This window comes from Myodes glareolus, chromosome 11 (genome assembly GCF_982192425.1).
Source record: "Myodes glareolus chromosome 11, mMyoGla1.1, whole genome shotgun sequence".
Classification (NCBI taxonomy): Eukaryota; Metazoa; Chordata; class Mammalia; order Rodentia; family Cricetidae; genus Myodes; species Myodes glareolus.
The window spans coordinates 22538187-22559143 of NC_142036.1; the positions used below are offsets into that span (position 1 = coordinate 22538187).

At 49.1% G+C, this 20957-nt stretch overlaps 1 protein-coding gene across 5 annotated transcripts in view; it reads left to right on the top strand.

Moving 5' to 3' along the window:
- The window catches only part of Clmn (calmin), a 101627-nt gene extending 81409 nt beyond the window's left edge, over positions 1 to 20218 (top strand). For 4 of the 5 annotated variants that reach the window (XM_087911532.1, XM_087911529.1, XM_087911531.1 and 1 more), the window contains exons 9-14: positions 476 to 2119; positions 5979 to 6175; positions 8431 to 8491; positions 9110 to 9180; positions 9734 to 9826; positions 11091 to 20218. In XM_087911532.1, the coding sequence (XP_087767658.1) occupies positions 476 to 2119; positions 5979 to 6175; positions 8431 to 8491; positions 9110 to 9180; positions 9734 to 9826; positions 11091 to 11262 (2238 nt within the window). In that variant the 3' untranslated portion in view covers positions 11263 to 20218. The remainder of the gene's footprint in view (positions 1 to 475; positions 2120 to 5978; positions 6176 to 8430; positions 8492 to 9109; positions 9181 to 9733; positions 9827 to 11090) is intronic. The other variant, XM_085697892.2, reaches the window with a different exon arrangement.
- The last annotated feature ends 739 nt before the right edge of the window (positions 20219 to 20957 follow it).

Below are 20957 nucleotides of genomic sequence, written 5' to 3' on the forward strand. Positions count from 1 at the left end.
GCTATCACGGCACTCACCAGAAGCCCAGCTATCCCTGCAGTCCCCACAGATGTCTGCCCTGCTTCCCAGTCCTGCCTGGGCTCTCACGCTGAAGATGCCCCTGGGGGGAATCAATCAGGAGACTCTGATGAGAGTTGCTGTTGGACAACTTCCAGCTTCAGACTTTCCTAGTGACCCACATGGTCAGTAGGAAGGTGATTGGTCCCTCCTTTTCTCAGACAGGCTAGCTCTCTCTCCAGCAGGGTGAAGTGGCTGAGGTGCTGCTCACTGAAGTACACTCAACACCCCATTGGGTGCATTGATAGTCTCTTTGCACCTGTCGTTTCAAAAAAAATGTATTTCATGTTTTTATTGACCTGGAATTTTTGCATCTCAGCGGGAAAACTCTTGTTAAAGTGGTTTTGTTGTTGTTTGGGTTTGTTCTACTTGAAGATGTTCTACCTGTGATTTCATGTTATCTTGGGTTTCTTGGTAGGAAGAGTTTGTGAATCCTGACAAAGAAGCCCCCATCGAGTCCACCTTTGTCCGAATCAAAGAAAGCCCTTCTGAACAGGAGAGCCGGGTCCTCCTCCTCAGCGAGAATGGAGAGCGGGCCTACACTGTCAACCATGAGACCAGCCACCCGCCTCCTGCCAAAGTCTTCGTCTGTGACCAGCCTGAGAGCGCGAAGGGTTTCTGTCTGGGCGGCGTGCCCAGCCACAAGCTGTCAGACAGTGAGACTGAGTTTATGCACCAGATTATTGACCAAGTCCTCCAGGGGAGCCCAGGGAAGACCGGATCCAGCACCGAGCCAGCTCCAGAATCTTCCATCTTGTCCACCAGAAAGGATGGCCGGAGGTCCAACTCTTTGCCGATCAAGAAATCCGTCCACTTTGAGACTGACTTGCACAAGGATGCCTCATGTAGCAAAGACCCTTTCTACAGCTCAGACTTCCGCTTTGAGGGGAGCCCAAGGGCGGCAAAGGATCTGTCGAAGCAGGATGGTCATGTCTCATTGGCTGAGGTTGCCAAGGAAAAGAAGACAGAACAGGAAGCCAGGCCAGTGCCTGAAACTGCCTCAGACAGAAGCCCTGAAGACACTGTTGGTGTGGATGGCGTGCCCCATCATGATCAGCCTCCTCAGGACCCCTCATTCTGTAATGGCACTGTAGAGACTCAAGCTAGCCAAGGTGAGAAAGGCCCTTCTCCTCCATCCCCTGGAGATCATACTATCCTGGCCAACTCCACTGAACTCAAGGTTCAGCTGCTGACTGTCGAGCCTATGGATAAAGATGACTATTTTGAAGGCATCCCACTGAAGGCTTCCAAGTTTAACAGGGATCTCGCAGATTTTGCCTCCACCAGCCAGGATTTTGGTGAGGACCCCTCACCCCCTGAGAAGACACCTGGGGAGGAAGAGGGGCTAGAGAATCACACCGAGAAACCGGGGAAAAGGAAATCAAAGTCTCCCCATGCAGAGACAGAGTCCCAATCGGAGGCTGACAAGCACGAGCCTCCTTCCAAGGGCGTGGAACAAGAAGATCGAGACCATCCTTCGTCCCCAGAAGAAACGCCTGCAGATAAGAAACCCGAAGTGTATGAAAAGGCCAAGAGAAAGTCCACCCGACATCGCAACGAGGAAGAAGGCGAAGCGGAAGGCCTCACTGGGGTCGGCGGAGAAGGGCCATCCAACCCTCCAAGTACCAGCGTCAGCCTGGAAACCCTCAGGAGTCACAGCGAAGAAGGGCTGGATTTCAAGCCTTCTCCACCACTCTCAAAGATCTCTGTCATCCCCCACGACCTGTTCTATTACCCGCACTACGAGGTGCCCCTGGCTGCAGTACTGGAGGCTTATGCGGAAGGTGGGGAGGATTTGAAAAGTGAAGATCTAGGGGAGCCAGAAGAGGGCTATCTCCAGGACTCCAGGGAGGAGGAGGAGGAGGAGGCCCACAGCTCCCAAAGCAGCTGCAGCTTCTCCTCGCCTGTTGACAACAGCCACACCAGCACCGGTGACCAGGCGTCCCATGTTGATGGGACTTCTGAGGGGCTCACATCAACCTCAAGACCTGGTTCTCCACCATCTCATGAGGACTACCAACAGAGGGAAACCAAAGAGAATGGCCCCGTGGAGAGTCAGCAGGTACTTGAGATTTGGGAACTAAGAGCTTCTCCCTCTGTAAGTCTTCCCTTAGGAACCCATAAGCATAGAGTTTATTTTTCTTCCAAGAGACTAAAGCAGGTACTGCCTTGACCCCCAAATGGGAGCTACTCCTAAAATTTTGCGACCAGTCACCCCACTGATCTTATTCTAATCCACACCCTATTCAAAGGGCTTCTAAGAGGACAAATGAGATTGTGTGTGAGGGCCCAGCAGAGCGGAAGGTGATCATTTAAAAACATCCATTAACAGTGAACTATCAGGTCATCTCCTAAGGCCCCCGGGAGACTGGGCAAACTCACATCAGTGTGATTCTTAGATGCCTTGGCTGTGTCAGGTTCTGGTGACTTGCTGTGGATCACGTAGATGGGCAGGGGCACACTCATTCTAATCTCAAGCAGCTGAGCACACACTTGTCAGCCTCTTGTGTGTGTGTGTGTGGCTCTATCAAGGAGGGGACAAGAGGGGATAGGTGGACGGAGCCCTAGCCTGACATCCTGGGGAGCAGGGAAGGTCTTCATACAAAGAAATACCTTGCAGCCCTGGGAACCCTGGGTGGGGGGGGGGGGTGTCTAAGCCCTGCTGGGACCTGAGCTCAGCTCCAGCAGTTCAGGTGCCTGTCAGCTCAGCCGTGGTTCTCAACCTGTGGGTGGCAATCCCTCTGGGGTATCAAATAACCCTTTCACAGGGGTTGCAGAGCAGATATCCGCCAGATCAGATATTGACATTGCAATTCACAGCAGTAGCAAAATTACAGGTATGAAGTAGCAACAAAGTAATTTTATGGTTGGGAGGTCGCCACAACATGAGGAACTGTGTTAAAGGCTCCCAGCCTTAGGAAGGTTGAGAACCACTCGCTCAGCCCTTTGAAGGAAGCATGACCGGCGTCATGGCAATGTGAGGGAAGAGAGGTGTGCCACACTACCTAGAGCGGTGCACACATGGCGCCTGATGTGGAGGTAGCCCTGCAAAGGGTTCCTCAGAGGAGATTCCTCAGACCCAGAGAGGCTGGAGAGTGTGGGAAAGCTACGCGGTGGGGGACATTCCCGGAGTGCCAGAATCAGCCTAGGAATGGAACCAGCTTATTCCAGATCAGCTCCGTCTGTCTTCATCTTTTCCTTCGTGTTTCACCTCTTACCTTTCCCAGTTAGTCCTGAGTGGCCCACACGGGAGCCCCTAGACCCCAAGTGTCATCTCATTTCCCCCCACCCCCACCTCCTTAGTATGACCTTTGACACACTTTCCTCTCCCACCTGACTGTCCACCCCTCTCTGCCTTCCTTCCAGCAAAGCCAGCTTCTCCTGGTTCCCAGACACCCATGCCCTGCGTGGTCCTTCCCCTCCCAGCATTTAGCAAGTGGCCATTCACCCTTCAGAGCTCTATACCACGGTCTCCTCCTCCCAGTTCCTGCCATAGCAGAGATCTTGTTGCCTTAGCTGGGGCCAACCACACTCTGGCAGTTCTTTCCTGTTTCCATGGTTTTGGTTTTGGGTTTTGTTTTTGAGGTATGTTTGTTTATTTGTTTGTTTTGGTCTTTTGAGACAGGGGTTCTCTGTGTAACAGCCCTGGCTGTCCTGGAACTCACTCTGTAGTCCAGGATGGCTTCAAACTCACAGAGATCCACCTGCTTCTGAGTGCTGGGATTAAAGGTGTGCACCTCCATCACTGGGCTGGGATTTTTGTTGTTGTTGTTGTTGTTTTTCCATCCCAAGAGTAAGTATCATCTGTTATTCATCCTTGGACTCTAGAGACCAGTGTGGTGCCTGACAAGTCTGTCAAATGCAGGGGTCAAGCGCATATCGCTTTGGGAATGAAACAGGAAGATAAACGGGGAGACATAGCTGGGCTCATGAGTGGTACTGGGAGGTCTGAGAAAGCCTTACACTCCGGGGGGCATGGCTCCAGGCAAGGGAGTGTGGGGAGCCCCCAGAGATGCTTAGGATTGAGATGGCACACTGCCATCATCAGAGCTTTCTGTGGTCCAGTTTGCCAATCCAGGACAGTGGGGAGAATTCTCAGTCCTCAAGCACAAATGGCTGTTTGGGACAGGGCAGGGAGCAATGTGCTCCACAGCTGTAAGGCAGATGAAGAAGAGGGCCGGTGGGTGGTTCCAGAGGTGCCAGACACAGCTGTCTCCTTCCCCTGGTGCTGAGAGCCACTCTGTCCACACACTTCTTCACACGTGGGCTGCCAGTTCTGCCCAGCAGTGCCTCCTGTGGAAAACTGACAGAAGCCGGCAGGGCTGGACATGGCCTTCAGTGAGATCTGATGTCTAAGCTGGAGATGTACAGGACAACTGGAATAATTCTCCAGGTTGCTCGGGGACAAAAAAACTATGAAGGGCAAGGCAGTGAACATGCAAATCACATCCTGGCCTTGGCCTTGGGCGAGCAGCCTATGGAAATCCAAATCCGGCCCTTCATTCTTTGTTTTACTGGTTGTGACAGGCTCTCAGGTACCTCAGGCTAGCCTCAAACTAACTCTGTGGCCAAAAATGACCTTGAATGTCTGACCCTCCTGCTCTCACCTCTGAGTACCTGCCGGGCTTATGCCTGGGAACAGAACCCAGGGCTTCTTTCTTGCTCGTCAAGTTCTCCACTAACACAGCCACATCCTCAGTGCCTGGCCCTTCATTTTTATAGGCTTTCTGCCCGTAGTTCCCGAAATCAGATTGAGTGCCTGCTGTGTGCAGAGTGTTCGATGGGTAGTAAGGGTGGTTGGGGCAGCCCTGGGTTGGAACCATGGTTGTTCAGAATATTTAGAATCTCATCCTGCCCCACATCTTACTGATGGCCAGTGGGGGAGCTTAGGGGGATATCTGCTCAGGCTTCCGTCCTGCATCCAGAAGGAGCGATATTGACACCACCATGGCTCTGATGCATAGCCTTGCTTGCCTGCTGCTTCCAACCCCATTTGGCACTTTGGTCCCCAAGAGCAGCCCCTACTTCACCCTGGGGATGTACAAAGTCCGTGGGGTGGAGAGCCCCGAGTCTGTCTCCTACCAGAAAAGGAAAGGCTGTCTGAGCAAGCCAAAGACTGGGGAAATGGCAAGTTTGTCTTGTTCTGATCGTTTGAAAAAAATAATAGTAGCATAAACAAGATCCTTTCATTGTTTCCCCTCTAGGAAAGGTCTCTGCTCAGCCATGAAGGATGCTCGTCTCGTGTGGCTAAGCGCACTCTCAGTTCCTACCTGGAGCTTTGTTCAGGGTAGCCGAGCTGGCCTCTAAATCCCTCATCTGGCCCCTGCTGAGCAGGCTCTCCCTGCTTTTCCCCACACTTCTAGATTTCAGTGGGGGCATGGCTGATGGCTATCAGGTGCTCAGTGTGACATCAGCCAGATAGGCCCCTTCCCAGTAAGGACTAGATGTGGCCCTGTGGTCCTCCCACCAAAGGCACAATGTCAGTGTCCTCCCACAGACTCTGCTTTTACACTTGGCCTGCTGGCTCAAGTTCAGCCATTGCCTGCTGTAAGGGCTAGCCCTCTAAAGGATGTGCTGCAGAGGGAAGAGGGTGGTGGTGACTGTACCCATCTGAAAGCTGGGAGGGTGAGGGTCAAAGAGAGACAGTCAGTGGCTTAAGGTCAAGGAGCTGAGTTGGGCAGGGTTTCATATCACTGAGCTGCTTGGCTCCAAAACTTGCTGCTTTTCCTCCATCGATTCTCAGCCTTGGATCTCTGCACAAGGAGCAGGAATGGGTTGGGCTTCTCTCCTGGGCCATCCATGTCGGAAGGAATTCCTAAGAACTGGAAGAGACACTGGCTGGCTTAGAGTAGAGCCGGGATAATGATGTCATCTGCTTCAGTGGGAAGTCTGACCTGTATTTTGGTTATTTTGTATTCTAGCCCCAAGAACCTCCAAACCCAGAACTCCCTGAAAAGCCATTAGAAGAAAAGTTAATGGAAGCCTCAACTAGCAGTAAAAAGAAAGAAAAAAGGAAACATGTGGACCAAGTAGAAAGCTCATTATTTATAGCCCCTGGGACTGTCCGCTCCTCAGACGACCTTGAAGAAAACCCCTGTGAACACAAGGTCCCTTCCAGGTACGTCACTGAGATCTTCTCACTGGGAAACTGAGATAGGGGCTTGCTCTGTTAGGGTGAGCGAGCGTCTTGAATAGACAGTGCATCCGTGGGGGAAGAAAGCAAAGCCCAAGCCATGGATATTGGCTGAGGAGAACAGACAAGGAAGTGTCCATGTCCCTGGGCGTGACGTCGGGTTGACCACGCACCCTACACAGAGTCTGGCCACTGATCACAGAATAGGTAGCAGTTACCTCCCAGTTCCTGCACGCTCAGGCACATTGTGGTTAAGGATGCTGTGGTGTGGGTAGACCTCGTTAGCCCAGAGGGCTCCGCAGCAGCTCCATTGTAACAGGTAGCACTGAGGTGAGCTTACATGAGGGCATCCTGGAGCCTCCATTGCTGGCCCCAGGGTAAACAGAACTTCTGGGAGGTTGTCACCTGGCTTGAGGTTACAGTGTGGAACCATTCTCTGGGTGCCTCTCTACTATGCATGCCTTTCTGGTCACAACTCAGTTGGACTCCCTGCATAGCTTTCCTCTGGCCTAGGAACACACAGGAACCCCTAATCATTCATGTGTGTATTCCACACCTCTGGTCCTGGCCTTCTACCCTCCATTGGGTTCATACTTTGCTTTAGGCTCCTTCAAACTGGAGGATTGTCGCTCTGCATTCAACTCTGTTCCCTGGATCGCTCCAGCTCAGCCTCTGGGGCCAACTCCATTACACCTCCTCCAAGCAGATGTCCTGGGATTCTTATGGGTTATTTTTGATACACTCATATCGTTCCTCCTGTGTGGGTTTTTTTAAATAGAACATTCATCTCTTTATAATTTTAGGACGCACTGGGGATTGAACTCACAGCCTCATATGTGCTAGGCGAGTGAGCTAGGCTACCACAGAACTACTTCCCCAGCCCTCTTGGCTTTTTGTTTGAGGAAGTGTCTAAGTTGCCTAGGCTGGCTTTGAACTCACTCTCTAGCCCAGGCAAAGGCAAGGTGTGGAGTTCACTTTAGCATGGCCCTGACTTGCAGCAGGCACTCAATTCTTTGGATAGATGAATGTATGAATGGCTGGCTGTGCTTCCGCCTGTGTTCTGAAGGTCAGGAGATGGATCCTCAGCCCCTGGTTCCTGGGAGAGTGAAGAGCAGTGCTCACACTCCTTACAAGGCTCACATGGATGGGCTATAATGTAAAAATACCTGGGAGAAAGCATGCTAAAGCAGAGCGGAGAGACCGTTCCCTCCCACCAGGAATGCGTTGTTGAGTTAGGAAGCATTCCCCACACATGAGGGCAAGAAGGGACTCTACAGCACCCAGCACTGCACCATGGAGGATCTGGTTACCCTGGACACTGCTGTGATCTGGATCCCTGGGTCCCTTTTGACTCTGAGATCGCATTTTGCTTCAGGCCTGTGCTACGGTGGCAGTGAGGAATCTGTGGTACTACCAAGGCTGACTTGCAGGGTCTTTCTGAGATTATATTCTCCGGCCCAGGGCCAGGCTCCTGGAAGCCATGTAGTGAGAAGTTGCTGAAAGGAAACTGAGATGACATTGTCGTCAGGTGTATAGCACCGACCGGACACCTAGTTAGGCTTGGCTGCAAGCCAGGACCCAAGGCATCCTGAAGCAGACGGCATGATCCATCATTCCACAGAGGAAGAACACTGAACAGGGATGTCAGTTCCCAGCTAGCATCGAAAACTCTCAGCCAGGAGCCACAGTTGATGGCCCAGGATTCTTCTGCCCCTCTTTGTGGGTGTCAGCTCTGCTCAGAAGACCAAGGGACATTCCACGTTGGCCTTAAAGATTTGGGCATAAAGTCAGTCTCCTTCTGTAGGAGAGGAAAAAATAGCGGTATTCCCTAGGACTGTATTGGCAGAAAGTAGCCACATAGCAAGGAACACCATATTGCAAGAGAAAGTCCAGCCTTTGGGCCTTAGGCCCAGCCCTGCCCTTAACCTACAGGGGACTGCAGGTGAAACCCCAAACCTCAAGATGTTTGTATATAAAGACCCCAGTCCTGGCCCAGATCCTAGAAATTTTTTAGAAATATGTGGTCTGCTTTCTATTAAAAACCCTGATTTGCATTTGGGTATAGATGAAGGCCCAGTGTCTGCGGCCACACTTGGCTATGTGCTTCAACAGTATGGATGCGTAGGTACAAGCTATCTCTGGGTCTGAAGTCACAACTGTGCTTCCAGCTGGAGTAACTGTGTGACTGGGCCCCTTGTGCTTTGGGCGGTACCCATTCACCACGTGTTTTTGCTTTTCAGGAATAGCCACAGTGACTCCAGCATTTACATTCGGCGACATGCTAATAGGTCTTTGGAATTGGTTAGTATGTGAATTTCTTCTTCTCTATGGCCCCTGCTAATCGGTACCTATCGGCCCATCCTCCCTCTCCCAGCCCTGAGCTTTGGGATTACTGACCTGCACCAACCTTACACTGGGATAGAAGACAGACACACTTCAAACCATGTTAAGAACAGTCCAGTTGGATATCCAGTTGGGGCAAGAAGGGATGTAAATAAAGCGTTGATTTCAAAGCCCAAAGGCCTCTTTGTCATAAAAAAAAAAAAAAAGACACTTCCCCAACTCTGCACCCACACCTAGAAAGATCACAGTCAAACTAAGGATCACAGTCAAACTAAGGGTGCCCCGTCACTAGAGGATCCTTCAGGTGCTGAGACCTGCAGTGGCTCTTACTTCAGAGCCTGTCTAGGAGGTGGGTGGGTCTCTTCCCAGTCACCCTTGCAGGGAGGCAAGGGCGGGGGAGGGAGGCAGGGCGGTCTCTCTTGTTTGGCAATTTGATTTTTGAAACTAGATGTCTGCAGTATCGAGAAAAGTGTGGCACGGTCGGCTTTGTAAGCTTAAACTCACCTTGTTTTCTGTTTCAGAGATTTCATCTTTACTAATTGGGTTGCGGGGTTTTGTTTATAAATTTCACTGTAGGACCATTTTAGCTATGTTCAATTGAGGAACGCAGCCGATCTGGATGAGCGGAGAAACAGAGTGTTAAACAGGTTGGTGATCTCATTCCATAAGTTTGTGGGATTTAAATATATAAATACGACATACATATATGTCTTTATTTAGATACGTGTATATATCTATACATATGTGTGTGGTGTGTGTATATATATGTATGTGTGTGTGTGTGTGTGTGTGTGTGTGTGTGTGTGTATATATATGGAGAGAGAGAGAAAGGGAGGGGGGTATACATTCGTGTGTATGTCCGTGTGTTTGTGTCCTACCTCCTACAGGCCATTTTTTTCTTTTTTTCTTTTTCTTTCTTTTTTTTTTTAAACTATGGTTTCTTTATCATGCTGTTAGCTATTTGGGAAAATAGCTCTTCCAAATGAAATGAATGTAAATTGATGAGGGAAAGGTTCAATCTTGAGTCCGGACAGAGTGGCAGAACAGCTCAGAGTGTGTGAGTGAGAAGATGGGTCTGGGTTCTGAGTCTGCACCTGTGCCGGAGTACATTAGCGGTAGAGTCCAGTCGGTCGCCTGGGTAGAGCTGTAGGGTCCCAATGCTACAGCACCTGACCCTGTGTCCCTTCTGTCCCACTGCAGGTACAATTCCCAGAAGCTCACTGAGCTGATTTTACAGTTTTACGGCATCAGAGCAGACATGAAGCGGGAATACAAACATGCCAGGCTGTCTATGAAAGTATTTGTTACTGGTGGAGAGCTAGATTGTCTAGTTGATTGTTCTTGAGTTACCGTAAACCAGTCCGTCTAGAACCCCGGAGATGGGTTTATCGTATCATACTTTGTCATATTGCCCCGTTCCTGTGGGTTTGCATGGGCTTGGAAGGATTTAGATGGTGGGGGTTGGTAGTCTCTACCCAACACCCCGGGAACGGGGCCCTTAGGCCTCCACTCTTTTGGCTCCTAAAAAGCAAATACAAGCAAGATACCCTGCTTTCTTCCCAGGCCTAAAATAGAAATGTTAATCTCAGTTTTCTGCCAAAGGAAGCCTTCAGCTGGGGAGAGAGTGCTTTTAGCTTTGGTCAGGTAGGGCTCTGAAAAGAAACAAGAACTTGATATGTGCAGGAGTTTTTCCTACCTCCAGCTAGGAAATATAAACAAATATAGTTCATATTTTCCCCACAGACAACTTTAAGCCAGAGAAATTGTGCCCAGTGTCTGTTATTCCGGCGTAAATCCCGCTATGGCAGATGTTACAGACTAACCCGTCATTGTCGGGAGACGGCGGAGGCTTCGCATAGCCCCCACCCAAGGCCTGGAAATGGCCCCGAGAACCTCATGTTTCAGGCTTCTGTGTATCGGTCTCCCACCCACCCATACTACCTTTTCCCTGGTACATTTGGGTCTGAGATTTGGTTTTTACCACCACCCAAACTCTCCTGCTAGCACCCTGTTTGTTACCTGCCAGGCAAAAGCCAAATGGCATGTTAAACACTGCCTCCCACCACATAAAAGAAAGGTAACTTTAACCCCAAATCAAAGCTAGCAGTTCCTCTGAAGGTAGTATTTCAGACTAAACTTGGGGTGACCTTGTTTCTGGTGGCTGCTTTGAAATCATCTAAGTTCCTTTATTACCTGAGGTATAGCTGAGAGCTGGGAGTCCTACCTCTTCCTTCTGAGGTGTCCCAGGAGATGTGACTTAGGAGCAGCTCTATTACAGAGTCATTGTGTGACCTGTGACAACTGCCACCCCATGACTGTAACTGGCCATCTGTGAAATGGGCCCGGACAGCTCCTTCCTTTAAGGGTCATGGATACAGATGGGTTCTGTGTGGGTGTTCCAAGGACTTCCTGGGCGGAAGTATATACACTGATGGGAACCTTCTGATGTATCATAGGAACCGTTATCTTCAGGGTGGCAGTGGGGTTGAGGTTCAGGATGTGGTCCTCCTAGGGACCTCACCAGTGACCATCCTGTCCCCTGTCTGTCCCTCTGCAGGACTGGCACCAACTCCTCCGGAGAAGCCGTGCCCCTGGGGAGCCAGAGCCCACCCAACGACTCCCTGACACAGTTCGTACAGCAGCCCGACGTGGTCTATTTCATTCTTTTCCTGTGGCTCCTGGTCTATTGCTTGCTGCTCTTCCCCCAGCTTGATGTCAGCCGGCTCTGAAGCGTGTGTCTGGAGAATAAAAAGACAGGACCCTAACCAGGGTGGAGTTTGCCTCCTGCATTTTAACTGTCTGTTCGGGGTCGAGCCACTTCTACAGAGATGGAAGACCTCAGAGGGGGCACAGGCCCCACCTCCTGTTGCTGTCTGGTTTCAGTCTCTGCCCAGTTTCCCCTCGGTTCTCTAAGACCTGAGAGCATGCTTCCCTCCCTGACTGTGTGCTCCGAGCTCAGGTTGGAGACTAGGTCTGTGAACAGGATTCCTCCTTATGTGCCTTGTTTGATCGATGCGCGTCCTTACTAAGGTGTGCCCCAAACCTGGGGCTTAGCGTGTGAACATGTAGGTTTTCAAGCTCCTGGAGGAGCTTGAGTTAACTTACTTTTATCTCAGGGGAGGGTCTGCCTGATTTCAAGAAAGAACAGAGTCCGTACTAGGAAGGAAGGTACCTTGTTCTCCTCGTGTGAGTGATTGAGTGAAGATGCCGTGGCTCCCGTGAACCTCTCCCAGTCTGACGACCTGTTGTGTTCTTTGGCACACACCTGCCTGCTCCCCAGAAATTACACCTGGGCATTGGCAGACTCCAAAGAAGAGGGGTACTCTGCCAGCTTGGTTGTGAGCCACGGCACATTCTTTCACCTTGGTGTTCTTGGAGGGTTGTGTGTTTAATTCACTTTCGCGTTGATTGGATTGAGGTGGAGCTGTACTTTGCAAGCCTTCTCCACCAGTAGGACCTCCCGGCAGATGAAAGAGAAGGAATCAGTCTAGATTTGCTTTAAAAGCAGGACGCTGGCTGACTCGGATAGCCCTGAGACTTCCTCCCATCCTACTGAGTTTTCTGTACAGAATCTGAAGTCCTTCTGGGGCTGCATGCAGAGCCCCAGCGTGCTGGAAGTGCCAGGGTCAGAATAAACTCCCGTGGTGGAGCTGGAAGAGTTTCTGCAGGTTTCTGGACTCAGGATGCACACCTCGGCACCAGCATCTTTTGCAGTCAGCCATAACAGAGACCTTGAAAAGACTTTGTGGGGAGCACCAGGGTGTAGGTCAGGGCAGGCATGTTGTGAAAGGAGTGGCTTCTTTCCTCATCCCCCCTTTTGTCCTCAGTCCCCTCCCCAGCATCCTCTTGCCCTCCTCTCTGTGCAAAGGCTCAGGTCTGGGAAGACTTTTGGTCCCTCCTCCCCTTGTCATCCCTCTCTAAAAAAGCACATGCTACACAGCCCTTATAAAACTGTAAACTGAGCCGGGCAGTGGTGGCGCACACCTTTAATCCCAGCACTTGGGAGACAGAAGCAGGTGGATCTCCGAGTCTGAGGCCAGCCAGCGCTATGCAGACAAACCCTGTCTCGAGAAACCAGAAAGAAAAAAACAAATAAAAACCATAAACTGTTAGTCAGGAGGAGGCCTTAGGGAACATCTTATTTAGCTGAACTCGGAGAAGCAAAGCAGGCTGCCTGAGGTCACACAGCCCACCAAAACAGACTGGCCATGAGCTCGCAGACCACATGACCTCCAGTCTAGAACCGTCGCTCAAGAAACTAAGTAAAATGTTCTCATTCAAACAAAGCCATCATTTTTCGACCTTTTATTTAACCTTCAAGCTTATCCTTAGGTCCTTCTAGAATGTTCTTGGCAGCTGCAAAGGCTTATGCGCTGCTCATTTCTCTTGTTGCTGTGACAGAAGAAGTGACAGAAAACAACTGAAGAAGGGGGTTTGGAGCTCACGATTCCAGGGTCACCGTCCATGATAAAGGGGGTCACAGCAGCAGGACTGTGAGCTGGCGCATCACCCTGCTCAGTCAGGAAGCAGAGAGACACGAACGCTGGTACCTGCTCACTTTCTCCTTTTCGTCAGCCCAGGACCCCCAGCCCATGGCATGGTGCTGCCCACACTCAGGGTGGGCTGTGTCTCTTTAGTTGAGACCTTCTGGAAAGACCTCTAGCGTCACATCCAGAGGTGTGTTCCCATGGTGATACTAAATGCTATCAAATCCACAATGAAGATGGAATCACATCTTGCCTTTGACATGTGTGCATTGTTCTTAGCCCGGGAGTCATTCTCTTTAAGCAAGCCAAAGACTTGCTTGTTTTTAAATACAATTAAAAATAATTCATGTAGCACATTGAGTCAGGACAGCCAGAAACCTGGCCTCTCAACCATTTTGATTGGCATCTGCCTCCCCTCCCAGAAAGAACTGAGGCCTTCCAAGGGGGAAAGCTTTTGTGAGCTTGGAGCAATTCCAGGTTGAAGGCCTGAAGCTCCCTAGAAAGAGAACTACTTAAAGAGCTCCCTGGTCCTACTGGAGGTTCAAAAGTACAGATGATAAAGGTGCTGTGTGAGATGTTTTATGTCTTTGCGCATAGCAGTTCTCTCCCAGATGAGGTACCAAAGAAGAGCTGGCCCAGATGTGAATCATGTGTTTTATGGGACTAGACCAGGCTCAGAAGTCTGCACGCTCCTTCTCTCGCCTCCTACAGTGCTAACAGCCTTTAAAATGTCTTCAGGTAAGATGCCCAAGAATCACTGGGTTCAGGCTGGCAGGAAGTCGGCTTTACTTTAAAGGGAAAAGCAATCGCATGGAGTGTAGGGGTGAATAGAAGAGGTGACTGTGGGAAGCTGCTGGGCAGGCCATCCAATCCCTTGACATTTTAAAAAGATTTACTTTAAAGTGTGTGTGTGTGTGTGTGTGCGCATAAGTACAAGTACCATGGAGGCCCTAAGACGGCATCAGATCCCCTGTGTGGGTACTAAGAACTGAGGCAGGGTCCTCTGCAAGCGCAGCATGCACCCATCACCACGGAGTCATGTTTTCAGCCTTGCTTAGCATCTGTTAAATGAGAAAATGCTGTAGGTTTGAAATGAGGATAGCTGCCCCTGAGGCTTGCTTGTGGCAGTAGTCCCTTTAGTCACTTTAAGCTGTTCTTCTCTGTGCTCCTATGTGACATGCAGCAGGCTTGCTAATACCTTAGATGTGAATTTCCCTGTCACCAGTACCATACGAGGTTTCCTCAATGTAGTTATATCACGTGATAGATGCATCCCTAGTTCAATAAAATACTGTCTTGGGTATGTGGGGACTGCACTTCTGAGCTAAGTTGTGGGTAGTGGTTACATATCCTTGCTTGTTATCTTCCTTCCCTCTTCCCCCCCTTTCTTCCTTTTCCTTCTGTGTCCCGTCCCCTTCCCCCTCCATCCATTCTTCACTAACTTCTTGAAAAATGGAGCTTGAGAAATAAATGTAAATATTTTTAGATTCCCCCCCCCCCATGACTTCAAATGTCTGTCTTCTGCCCTTACCATGTGGCTGGACATAGATCAGCAGGTGGAAATGTTGCCCTCACTACTCCTTGCCAATGACATTATTAAAATTTCTGATGCCATTCCTATCCCCATGCCTTTATGCATGACGTGAACCTTCCCCATTCCTGGAGATAACACCAGTCTCTTCTCGGGGACCTGACCTGATGCTGTCGTGCCTTTGCTGTGGTACCTATTTCCTCACGGAAGTTCTCTTGCAGTTGCTTGCTTGCTTTCTGAATCCCTGGCTGGTCCAGGGTTGGACCTCCCTGGCTCATCTAATATTTGTATCTATTTTAAATCCCTCACCTCTGTATGTGTCTGCTTTCCACCTTCTCTTTCCAACACGAATGTTTTATTTTTTTAACTTCTGAAAGCCTCCTTTCTGTTCTCTGGGTTTTGCCACATAACACCTTGTTCTTGGTTCAGGGGTCCGGGTCTTCTCTGTGGGTGATACAAGTCTTGGGGTCATTGTCTACTCTCAGAATTGCCTTCGTTTTCTCTAAGTCTCATTTCTCTCGGTTGGGCTCAGTCTCCACCTTTCGCATTACGAATAAATACCTGTGTCTATTCATCTTTAAAGGTGATGCATCCAGGAGCTGGCAGGAAGCTCCAATGACCATCTGGTAAGACTAGTGTCCCCTAGTGGTCTGGCTCACCTCTGAAGCGCTTAGCATATCAATGGGTGCGTGTGTCTCCTGGAGCTTTTGCCATGTGCTTACAGATCTTCCCACCGCTCCTGCATGGAAAAGAGGGACACGCACAGGGCTGCTGATAGCCCGTGCAGTGCACTTGTGCAGTGAGTGCGGTAATCCTGCCCCCTCTGGTCAGAAGCCACCCACCATGCATGCTTGGTTTAACTGGCAGAGGTTGGCTATTTTCTTTTCCTCTGAGCAGATCAGTCCTCAACTAGGACAGAGACTGGGTTTTAACTCCCAGATGCTCCCTTGGCCAGGTGCATAATCCATAGGGTGGAACCCAGAGACCCCTGAGAACTGAGTCCCGGCCTTGAAGAAGTCTGTCTCAGTAATCACCATGTCACCTCCTGAAGTTGCTCCTGCCTTGCTTAGTCTTGTGTGCCTAGGTTGCACTTTTCTTGTTCTCTATTAGAAGGAGGCAAAGCCTTCGTCTGGCTGCATGGGCCGGGCAGGGGGCCCAAGAATTAGCACCATGTCTTACCCCACCTTCACCGTTCCGATTCACAAGCCCTTCTTAGGTGCCAAAGTGCTGCCCCTGCAGGTACGTGTTGTGAGGACCTTTCCCTGCTTCCTTCTTAGTGGCCTCTGCTTCAGCTCTGAATGGATGGTGTCTGTGGCCTTCTGTCTACCCTTTCCTGTCCATGGCTATGGAACTTTCTTTCCTTCACATTTATTCTGACTGGCAAAATAAGTGTGCACCTATGTTCTGTACACTTAGTTTCACTGCTGTTTGGTTTTGTATTTTGAGACATAGTCTTGCTAAATAACCCAGGCTGGGCTCCTTCCCCGTTCTCCGAAGTGCTAGGTTACAGGCATACACTACCCTGCTCAGCTTCAGTGTGCCATCTTGATCCATAAATGCCTTTGGGTTTTCTTGATAGTGGGTTAGGTAGCTCATTGTCCTGCTAAATTCAGTGTCCTGGGTGAATCTTCTGAAGCTATAAGACAGCACGGGTGGGAGAGCATCAGGCAGCACAAGAAAGCCCTGTTTGAAGCATTCCTCCTTCTTCTTCCTTTCTAGTTTTGCCACCTGCTCCCACGGAACACTTAGATCTCCAAAATCCTCACAAGATGCAGTCTGTGTGGTCACCTGATTTCTACCCTTGCTATACCTACCACCCCACCCTTAACTCCCATGCCGGGAACAGGTTGTCCACACTGGCCTTTGCCAGACAGCAGACAAGGTTCTCTACTAGTTATGTTTGGAGTTTGGGCAGGATTTCCCCCTCAAAGCTGTGGTTTTCCTTAGCTGTTGGTGACAAAGTCTTGAGGCTGCTGGACAGATGTGACTTTAGTGGAGAAATGTACTCCAACACTCTGTCTGCCCCAGGACCTGTGTTTGTCCACTCCATGGCTCAGCCCGTTCAGCAATGTTCACCTGCACTGTAAACAGTGGCATTGAGAAGGCAAGGATTCTTTTCTTTTTAAAGATTTATCTATTTATTATGTATACAGTATTCTGCACGCATATATCCCTATAGGTCAGAAGAGGGCACCATATCTCATTATAGATGGTTGTGAGCCACCATGTGGTTGCTGGGAATTGAACTCGGGATCTCTGGAAGAACAGCCAGTGAATGCTCTTAACCTCTGAGCCATCTCTCCAGCCCCAGAAGGCAAGAATTCTCTAAGTCACAATTTCTTTGGTGGCTTTGGGAACCATGTGAAGGCTCAATGTCTTCTTTAGAGATGAAGCTGAGGTGGAGGTTCATCTGAGTCTGCAACCCCAGTCCAGGCAGTACAGTAAGGTGGTGCTGAAAACAAAAGGCAAACAAACAAAACCTGAAGAAAGCAAAACTGAGAACATACAGCCTCCTCGCTTTTCTAGCCGGTGGCTTTGGGATGGCCACTCCTTCCCAAGTAGGGCTTGTATAAAACTGCAGCCACTCTCGGTGAGGCTTCCGAACACCACTGGAACACATCTCACCACCAGAAGTCACCCAGTGAGTAGGGGACACCTCGGAAGCCTGGCTTCCATGGTGACACCTGTCCCTTTCTGTGAACGTCATTGTCATGATGACGTAGACTCCTCCGTGTGATTTCATCTTCTCAAACTCCAGAGGGCTGAGTGCAGTCTGAGGCCCAGCCTTCCTCTCTCTCCTGCTTAGAGACACCGTCCTTAGGGATCATCACTGATTTTCCTATCTGGACTCCAGGTGAGGCAGGTTTAACGGCCAGGGTCTGGGCCCGAGTATCCCGTGAGTCTTCTAGTCTATCCTGGAGAGGGGATGTTCTCATGAGCACATCTCGGATCTGGGTGAGTGACTGAAGACTTGGTGCTGCTGTCTCTCTCATTGTCTGAAAATTGCTGTGGAAGTTTTCCCTTACCCGTTAGCCAACGTGAGACAGAACAGCCTTGCCTGGACTGCACCTCCTCCCCGACGTTCACTTGACTATGGCTTCTGCCTGCTTCTCTGGAGTCCCACTCTGCCTCATCCTCCAGCAGCTTTTACAAGAGGAAGTGTTAAGCCATTGTCTACTTGTAAACTCACTTGACCAACTGTCCAGGAAAGTTTTTCCTTCAGGGAGGATCAAAAAGACTGGCTCCAAAGATAAGGTGGTCACAGCCTCCAGCTAATTAACGCTGACAGATTTACTGCTTAGATTCTCTGTGAGTTCAATGGCAGCCTGGTCTACAGAGTGAGTTCCAGGATTGCCAGGGTTACACACAGTGAAACCCTGTCTTGAACGTCCCCCCACCACACCAGAAAAAAAGAAAAATGAAGTGATAATCCAAGAATATTCTGATTTGGGGGCTCTAGTCTACCTGGGAGGTGTGGGTGGGATGCTCTGAGCATCCCTTCTTTACCTCATCCCTGCCCACTGTCTTCCCACCAAGTTTTTGCACATTTTGACCCAACCTGTGCATAGCTACTTAAATCTCACGAAATTCATGGTTAACCTGCAAAAGTAAATTTAACAGCAAATATATGTTTGGCTCTAGCTTGTAGCAGCAAAAACTCATTATTCCAAACCAAACCCACAGCCCCTCAGTAGCTTCAACCAGCACCGTGCCCTGCCCCCAACTACTCCCTGCCTCCACCTCCAATGCATGCTTCTTGGAGAGAGAATCCAGGCTTTTCCCTTCAAACATAAACCTAGAGAAAGAAGCATTTAGGAGAACATAGTGAAGAGTGAGGATCGAAAGCCAGCCGTAGTGGTGCACACCTATAATTCTAGCATGGAGGAGTCTGGGGCAGGAAGATTGCCAGCCTGGCTCAAGGAGCAAAATCCTATCACAAAAGAAGAAAATACAAACAACAAACAATAAAACCAAATGGGTAAAAAAAAAATCCCCACAAAATTAACTTTACAAAAGATTTTATTTGTATGTTAATGTGTGTGAATGTTTTGCTTGCATGTGTGTATTTGTACTATGTGTGCAGTGCCTATAGAGGCCAGCGTAGAGCGCTGGGTTCCCTGGAACTGGAGTTACAGATGGTTTCGAGCCACGTAGGTTGCCTGCAAGAGTGCCAAGTGCTCTGAGTCACTGAGCCGCTTCTCAAGCCTCTCAAATAAACATTTTCAAGCGTTAAAAACAGGAATGGAAGACCGTGAATTCCGTGGATAAAGTTATCATCGCCCTTTCTTACATGAGAATCATTTTTTCTTTAAGTTTGAAAGTCATGAATTTTTGTATCGTTATTTAAAAAGGAAGAAATAGAGAAACCTCATTTAAGTCGAGGCTTGTTTCATTGGTGATAGCGAATGCTTGTTTTCCCTGCACATCAAGTCTGTAGGCATGGAGACTGCAAGACTGTGTGGGGCGAGCAGCCACAGAATGCCTGTGCTCTCAAATGTCACATGACGATAGAGACAATGTCTTAAAGGAAAGTTGGGGAGTTCCCAAGCTTAAGACAGCCCTGGCCTGGGAATCACACCCTGGCTCAGCCACGCACACCCCAGATAATGCATTTACCTCTCAGGGTGGAAGGTTGGAGAACCACAAAAAAAGTCCTCTCAGGGCTTAAAGCTCCAGGCTTAGCAAGGTCTTGTTTCTTTTTATCTCTGTAAGTGGCCTATTCGCTTAATAAGTGCGCTTGTGTCAAGGAGTGAACTGCCAAAATTTAGAGCTTGCGTCAGGCTGGATGTCTGGAAAAGGTGCCTTGTGTGTGTGTGTGGGGGGGGGACCAGGGGTGGCCTGACAGTTACAAGGTTTGAAGTGGAACTTTGCAACTCTAAGTCAGAACCTCAGTGTCCCAGGGGGAGATGTCTTTGAAATTCAAGAATTTAGCTCTAGGAATAATTAGCTACTGCTTGGATCTTTCCATCCCTCCCAGCCTTTTCCTCTTACACTAGCCAAGAGAGCTGTGTACAGCATCCCTGGGGAGGGTGTGGTAGGGAGGGCGGGTTCTACAGTGAGAGGTGCCTCTGCCTTCTGCCCTTGAAACTGGACTTTACAATACTACCTGCATTATTTACTTCTGTGCTGATAATATCGGCCAAAGACAAACAGGAAAATGTTCCTCCCTCCCAAGCACTGTTGGGACAGGTTGTGAAGCCTGGAGACAGGATGGTATTCTGTCTTGAATTTTCCTTGGATGGGGATGGGTGTTTTGTTCCTTCAGGGCCTGGGATATAGTTAACAGAATTAATGTTTTCTTAATGTCATGGCAGAGAATCCCATGGCTTGTGCCTGAAAGTTGCAGAACTGTTGGGGACAAAAGCAAAGTGTTATTTTGTGGTACAAGGATTATTTTGTCTATTTAGTATGCAGAGCTATAGCTTTATGAAAACAAAGGGATCTTTGTAAAAAAAATATGCTGTGTGAATGTGCACTCTTATTTATTGATTATTGTAAATGGAGATATAAATGAATATTTGCATAATTTATATGGGAATCCCCCTGGAGTGTTTGTTACTCGATAGTTTTCTATCATGGAACTTTGGGCCTGGTGCTATGGTGAATGACGTTGGAAAATCACATGTATTCCTAAGAACAATTTTCAAAATAAATTTCTTGAACTGATTACTTTTCTCTGATAACTTCTTTCTGTGTGTGTGTGTGTGTGTGTGTCTGTGTGTCTCTGTGTATGTGGATATGTGTGTACATATAGGTGCATGTATTTTTTCCAACCAGAAATGACACTGTCCTTCTTTTCCTAAAAGTACTTTTACCATCTGCCTTCACAGGAAACACCCTCTTACTGGGTGTGTTGGTTTGAAAGAAATTGCCCCCCAGAGGAAGTGGCACTGTCAGAAGGTATGGTTTTGTTGGAGGAAGTGTGTCACAGTGGGGCTGGACTTTGAGGTCTCCTATGCTCAAGCTTTGCTCGGTGTGGTAAATAGTTCACTTCCTGTTGCCTGCAGATCAAGATGTAAAACTCTTAGCTCATTCTCCAGCACCATGTCTGCCTGCACCCACCATGTTTCCTCCCACCATTAAGATAATGGACTAGACCTCTGAAACTGTAAGCCAGTCCCAATTAAATGTTTTCCTTTATAAGAGTTGCTGTGGTCATAGTGTCTCTTCACAGCAGTAAAAACCCTGCTCGGCTTTGACCACTTGCCTTGAGTCTTTTTGAACAAAGTCCCAAGAAGGAATGACAGCAGTGCATCATCCTCAAGTGTCTGCATGAGGCTGGCTCTCCGAGTTTGGTCAGAGGTCACAGAACTTGGATGCACAGGTTGAAAAGACAATGGTGTGATATTGGCATGTGAGCTACACGCATTCTTATTCTTTAATCACCTCAGGATTACTCATGATA